Here is a 6,140-nt window from a genome sequence, read left to right on the forward strand (position 1 = left end):
CCTATCTCTTTCTCTCTCTCTCCCTCTCCCCCCCCTTCCTTCTTCTCTCTCTTCCTCTCTCTCTCTCTCCCTTTTTTTCTCTCCCTCCTCTCTCTATCTCTCCTCATCCCCTCTTTCTTCCTCTCTCTCTCCTTCTCTTCTTTCTCCCCCTCATCTCTCTCTCTCTCTCTCTCTCTCTCTCTCTCTCTTTTCTATCGCTCTCTCTCTCTTTCTTTTTCTCCCCTCTCCCCTTTCCATCCCCCTTCTCTCTCTCTCCCTCCCTTCCCCTTCTCTCTCTCTTTTCCCTCTTTTTCCTTTTGTTTCTCTCCTCTCTGCCCTCTCTGCACCCCCTCTCTCATCCTCTTTCTCTCTCTCATTTTCTCTTTTTTCTTTCTCTTTCCTATTCTTCTCTCTCTCCTTCCCTTATTTCTCTCTCCTTTTCTCTCTCTCTCATTCCCTTCTTTCTCTATCCTTTTTTCTCTCTTTTTCTCCATCCTCTCTCTTCTTATTCTCTTTCTCTCCTTTTTTTTCTCTCTTTTTTCTTTCTCTCTCATATCCTTTTCTCACTTTATATCCCTCTTCTCTTTCTCTTTCTCTTTTCTCCAAAATAAGAGAGAGAAGGAGGAGAGAGAGAAGAAGAGAGAGAGGAAGAGGAGGAGGAGAGAGAGAAAGAGAGAGAAGAGAGGGAAAAGGAAAATAGAGAGGAGGAAGAGAGAAAGGAGGGAGAGAAAGGGAGAGAAGAAGATAGAGAAAGAAAGAGAGAAAGGAGAGAGAGGGAGAGGAGAAGAGAGAGAAAAAAGAGAGAAAGGAGAGAGAGAGGGGAGAAGGAGAGAGTGAGGGAAGAAGAGAGAGAGAGCAGAAGAGGAAAAGGAGAGAGAGAGAGAGAGAGAAAGAGAGAGAGATAGAGAGAGAGGGAGAGAGAGGGGGAGGGAGAGAGAGGGAGGGAGGGAGAGAGAAAGAGAGAGGAGAGAGAGAGTGAGAGGGGAGAGAGAGAGTGGGGAGAGAGAGGGGAGAGAGAGAGGGAAAGAAAGAGGGAGAGTGTGAAAACTAGTTTTAGCCTATAAACCAGTTTAAACTGGTTTTTTTAGTTAAAACCAGTTTTATTTTTATGAACTGGTTTAAACTGGTGCATTGTATTATAAACTGGTTTAGAACCAGTTTCATATGTGACAAAGCAGTTTGGTTTAGTTTTTAAACCATTTAAAATGGTTTAGTGCAGTTTCAGTTTAGTTTATAGAAAAACTGAACCATGCACACCCCTACTCCTTAAATGATGGAACTACTCCAACGGTGGTTATTGGTTTACCACTATAAATACACTGACACCCCTCAAGTATCTCTAAGTTTCAATATTCTAAAAACCTGCTTAGGCCCCTACTGACTTAAGCATCGAAGTGTCTTTGCAGGTATCACCCCTCATTCTTTCATTCACGCAAGTCGGACGGAAGCTCCCAGACATAAACCTAGTCAGCGGCTTCCTTCCTTAGACGATTGGGCCATCCTTATCAGTCCAGCCCATCAATCTCCGATTATCCATCGTAACAAATTTTATTGTGTTTTTCTCTGATTTTAATATGCATTTGTATTTTTGAAATCGAATACTGTATTATTCTTCTAAATCGAATAGCGTATTATGTTTCTGTATTAAAACAATGAAAAACTCAAGTTCAAATCCGTTGAATGAGAGCAATTTGGATTATTCTTCTGAATTGAATCAAGTGGACAATGTTTAGATCGGTCTTAATTTTATTTAGTTTCATTCTTCAACAATTTTGGGTTCATTTGTTATTATGGTATTGTTTTGATAATATTTTGGTTCATTCATCAACAATTTTCGATTCATTTGGTATTATACAATTGTGTTGTTTCTGAATTTATATAATGCACAATTTTCGGTTCATTTGTTATTACACAATGGTCTTGTTATAATAATATTTCGGTTCATTCTTCAACAATTTTGAATTGAATGAAATGGAATGCAATTGAATAAAATGATAATGAATAATTTTATCCTTTTTTGCTAAAACCAGTGTTACTTATGAATTTGATTTTGGATAGAATACAGGAGTTTCTGAATTTATAGAATGCACAATTTTCGCTTCATTTGTTATTGTACAATGATTTATTGATGTTGTTGTCGATGAATAATTTGTCCCAAAAGTTGGAATGACTTTCAAGACACTTGAAGAAGTTGAAAAGTTCTATAAAGATTATTCTTAACTTGTTGGTTTTTCTACGAAAATAAAGAACACCACTCAGAAAGGGAGATGAAAATAATAATTAATTAATTACATGTACTAAAAAATTTGGTCAATACTTATAAGCAGGATAAAGTAAACCTCAATTAACACACAAATGAATTGAAATTAGTTCAAATTTGAACAAGCAATAAAAAAAGACTCAATTATCAACAAAAACACATCAAATTCATTTTTGGATGTAGTTACAAAATTAATTGCAAAGCCTCTTCATAGCTGCCACAAGTGGTCTAAGGAGTACAATTCACTGAGATTCAGCAAGCGTAATCGAACAGCTGCAGCAGAGTCCCCTGGATCAATCTTAGTAACTTCTTTACTTATTGACTTATCTCCTGATAACTTCAATTAGCATACACAAACAAAGACATTAATATTTGTGGGATTGTAAGAAAGCATTGTCCTTCAATGTGATCATGAATGTTTGATTATGCTATGAGGGTGTCGGGGTGAAGCTTCTGAGAAGAAGATAGTATATAAGCATGATTCACGATGATGATGTTCAAATTGAAAGGTTTGAGAGGTAAAAAAGATACACATTAGGAAAGAGGAGGAAGATTAGTGGGTGAAGATAAGAGAGAAGATGACCACTGAGGGAGACTGGGATTTGGGAAAAGTGTTGCATTGAACAATATTTTATGAATTCTCTATTCATAATTTTTTTTTTCTTTCTATACTGTTATACAGTGTGCATCGTAGATGATAGATGTGTGAAATGGAGTGATTCATACATCATTACTCGTTAAAACTTAAAAAAGCATATTACTATATAAGCTTAACAACAACTAGAAGCAACACCTCATAGAACAAGTACATATATATAAGAATGAAATTCCAAATGCTCATGGCAACATGGATTAGATCTTTCGAATAAGGATATGCACACCATATCCTGGTTCTATAATCATCCTATATTTGGGAGAATGCTTATAACTTGGAGACAAAGTGAAGCTAAACTTGGAGATGATGAGTGCCAACACAACCTTTAACTGAACTATTGCAAAATTTTTGCCTAGACACAATCGAGGACCCAATCCAAATGGTACATATGCTTGTGGATACTTGCAAGCTTTAGAGAGACCCTCACTGAACCTTTCTGGTTTAAATTCATTTGCATCTGGTCCCCAGTTTTCAGGATCTCTATTCATTGTTGGAATCAGGGTCCATAAACAAACTCCTTTAGGGACATTAAGGTTTCCAATTTGAATATCTTCATATGCCTCCCTTGAAACAAAGGCTGCCGGTGGATACAAACGTAGCACTTCTTGAATCACCATATTCAACTGTCAAAAATAATAGTGTGGCAATCAATATCAACAAAAAATTATGACTCCCTATAGTTTCTGTATAAACAAAACCACCTCTTAAAAGTTTAAGTTGATAGAAAGTGAAATGTGAATAGTTATATGTTAACATGCATCAAACTCTAGGCCTTTTAAGTCATAGAAGCTCTGATGCATAAAACAATTTCTCTCAAAAACTTAAACTAATAAGAGAAGAGAAATGAAATATTATATCTCTAACATTTCTTATTTTCGCCAGATAATACCGTTTTCAACAGAGGGAGAGAATCTGCGTCTGGTATGCCACTGGGANNCCCGAATACGAGTTTGCCAGTCCGGGTACTTAGCAAGAAGCAACAAACACCAAGAAGCCGTGATAGCAATGGTTTCATGGCCAGCAAAATATATGTTCTTGCAATTATCCACAATGAATTGCTTCCCAAAGTTCTTGGGTAAACCTTCATCAATTGCTGCTGCTTCTAATAGTAACTGCATCAAATCTTTTTCCAAATTTGATTTCTCCGAGCATTCTCGTTTGCGTTCCTCCACTAATTCCCAAATTAATGATTCTATCTCTGTCTCCATCTCCTTCATGCTAACCTTGTTTTCCTTCTTTCTCCCAAAATTTAATTTGTCCCTGCTATTACTTGTTAATCACTTCCAGAATACAATTCATACGAATTTCGTAACACATGCTACCACTTATGTCTAATTTAGGAAAAAATGTTATTAATTTAATGTAAGTGATTAAGTTCTTGGAGTTTGACGTACCAGAAACCTTTGATGCCAAAAAGGAAGGTTCCATGCTTGGACATAGTCTTCTGCATAAATCTAAGTTTAGAAAAAACTTGCTTCCCCTTGGAATAAGAATGACCAAAACAAACCCTTGAAATAACATCAGCTGCTAAGCTTCTCAAATCTCCATCAACCTCAACTTCAGCAATGGCTTCTTCTTCCTCAATAAGTTTCTCCCACTTTGTCAGTAACGGTTGCGCTGACTCTATCATTAGGCCCACCATACCCTGCCATCATTATTTCATTTTCATTCAGATTATATTCATGTTCAATAATGTCCCTACCACGTTTTCCTTCACAACATTTCAATTTTGTATCCACCAGTGCCTTCATTATTCTGCTAATTATATTACTTTATTTGTATAGACTTTAGAAATTAAAAGGGCAACTTGCATATTTTTTTCCCTAGCTGTTTTATCAATACAATTAGTCTAGTCTAGTTGAATAACACTAAAGCTAAAAGATGAAGAAATAAATAGAGTAATTGTTAAGATGTTTAATTTACATACCTTAACTTTATCGATGAAGAACTCAGCAGCAACGAGTTTTCTCTGATGTGCCCAGCTAAGGCCATTGGCTCTTAAAATGCCATTGCCAAGAAGGGGTGCAAGGTTCTTTGTTATGTGAGTAGGCTTACCCAACTCCAGAGTCATAATCTTGTTCATTTCTGTCACTAGCTCCGGTTGGTTAACATATAAGTGTTGTTTCATCCCTGTAGAATAAGTGTACACAAGCCCTGCATGTCCATGCGTACACAATTTATTTATTATTTACTTACTATAACCACTTCTAAATAATTGGAGAAATGCTGTGAAATATGAACCTCATATTGGACTGGTAGAATTAAAAGTTTAACTAAAATTAAATTAGATATAATAAAATAATAACTATTCTAAGTGTACACTAAAATTATATTTTTATAAAATAATATATTTATATATAAAATATATATTTTTTAAAAAATTATTTTATTAATTTAAATCAATTAATTATTTAAAAATGGGATCAAATCGATTGATTTATTAATATTTAATTAATTTATTAACGATTTTTATTCTAAATCGAACTAATTTATTAATCGATTTTTAATTAAGAAAAGTGTTAGGAATCAGCAAGTTTTATGATTTGTATTTATCAATTATCCATCATTAATATTTTTAATGGTGTGAAATTTCATTCAATAATATAAAATTACTCATTTTTTTATAGTTAAATACTGACTAACTTTTAATAAAAATACTAACCTCTAATCTTTCTCTTTAATTAATCCGTTTAAACCAGCTCATTCAACCTAGTTGTTAGAACCATGCATTAAAGTGTCAGTGTCAAAATAAAATCACATGGTTAAGAGACAGTAGCTGATGAGCACATATGCATGATATGATAAGTCCAACTTAGTCATGTCGCAACAGCTTTACACAATTGAGTTGCTTTTAGATGTGTCTGCTACTGTACACAATTAGCAGCATTCAATGTGTCTTGACCCTAGTCCTTAGACATGCCAATTGCTATTAGAAAATCTTATCTTCTTTTCAAGTCAATATGACAAATATCCCATCATCAATTTGGTTAATTATACTGTATCTTTATTTTATTATCTAACTTTTATTTAACTTATTTTTTATGAAAATTTTTAAATATTTAACTTTTTAAATTTTTATACTTTTATATTAAAATTAATTATTTAACTTTTTTTTGTAATTAAATAATAATTTTTAGAGATAACAACAAATACCAATCAATTTTAAATTAATTTTTTTAGATATTAATCAAATTTTAGTGTAACACTTAATTATTAAATTTTATTATATTTTTTAAAAATCAGGAG

The 6,140-nt window shown here is 33.9% G+C and overlaps 1 protein-coding gene across 1 annotated transcript in view; it reads right to left on the reverse strand.

Annotated features, from left to right (window-relative positions):
• Positions 1 to 2,976: 2,976 nt before the first annotated feature.
• LOC107470147 (cytochrome P450 714A1-like) overlaps positions 2,977 to 6,140 on the reverse strand; it is a 4,826-nt gene continuing 1,662 nt past the window's right edge. Inside the window, 5 exon segments of the mRNA XM_016089538.3 lie at positions 2,977 to 3,517; positions 3,784 to 3,826; positions 3,828 to 4,154; positions 4,289 to 4,539; positions 4,822 to 5,048. Coding sequence (XP_015945024.1) covers positions 3,092 to 3,517; positions 3,784 to 3,826; positions 3,828 to 4,154; positions 4,289 to 4,539; positions 4,822 to 5,048 — 1,274 coding nt within the window. The 3' untranslated portion in view covers positions 2,977 to 3,091.

The sequence above is a fragment of the Arachis duranensis genome, chromosome 10 (assembly GCF_000817695.3).
Source record: "Arachis duranensis cultivar V14167 chromosome 10, aradu.V14167.gnm2.J7QH, whole genome shotgun sequence".
Lineage (NCBI taxonomy): Eukaryota > Viridiplantae > Streptophyta > Magnoliopsida > Fabales > Fabaceae > Arachis > Arachis duranensis.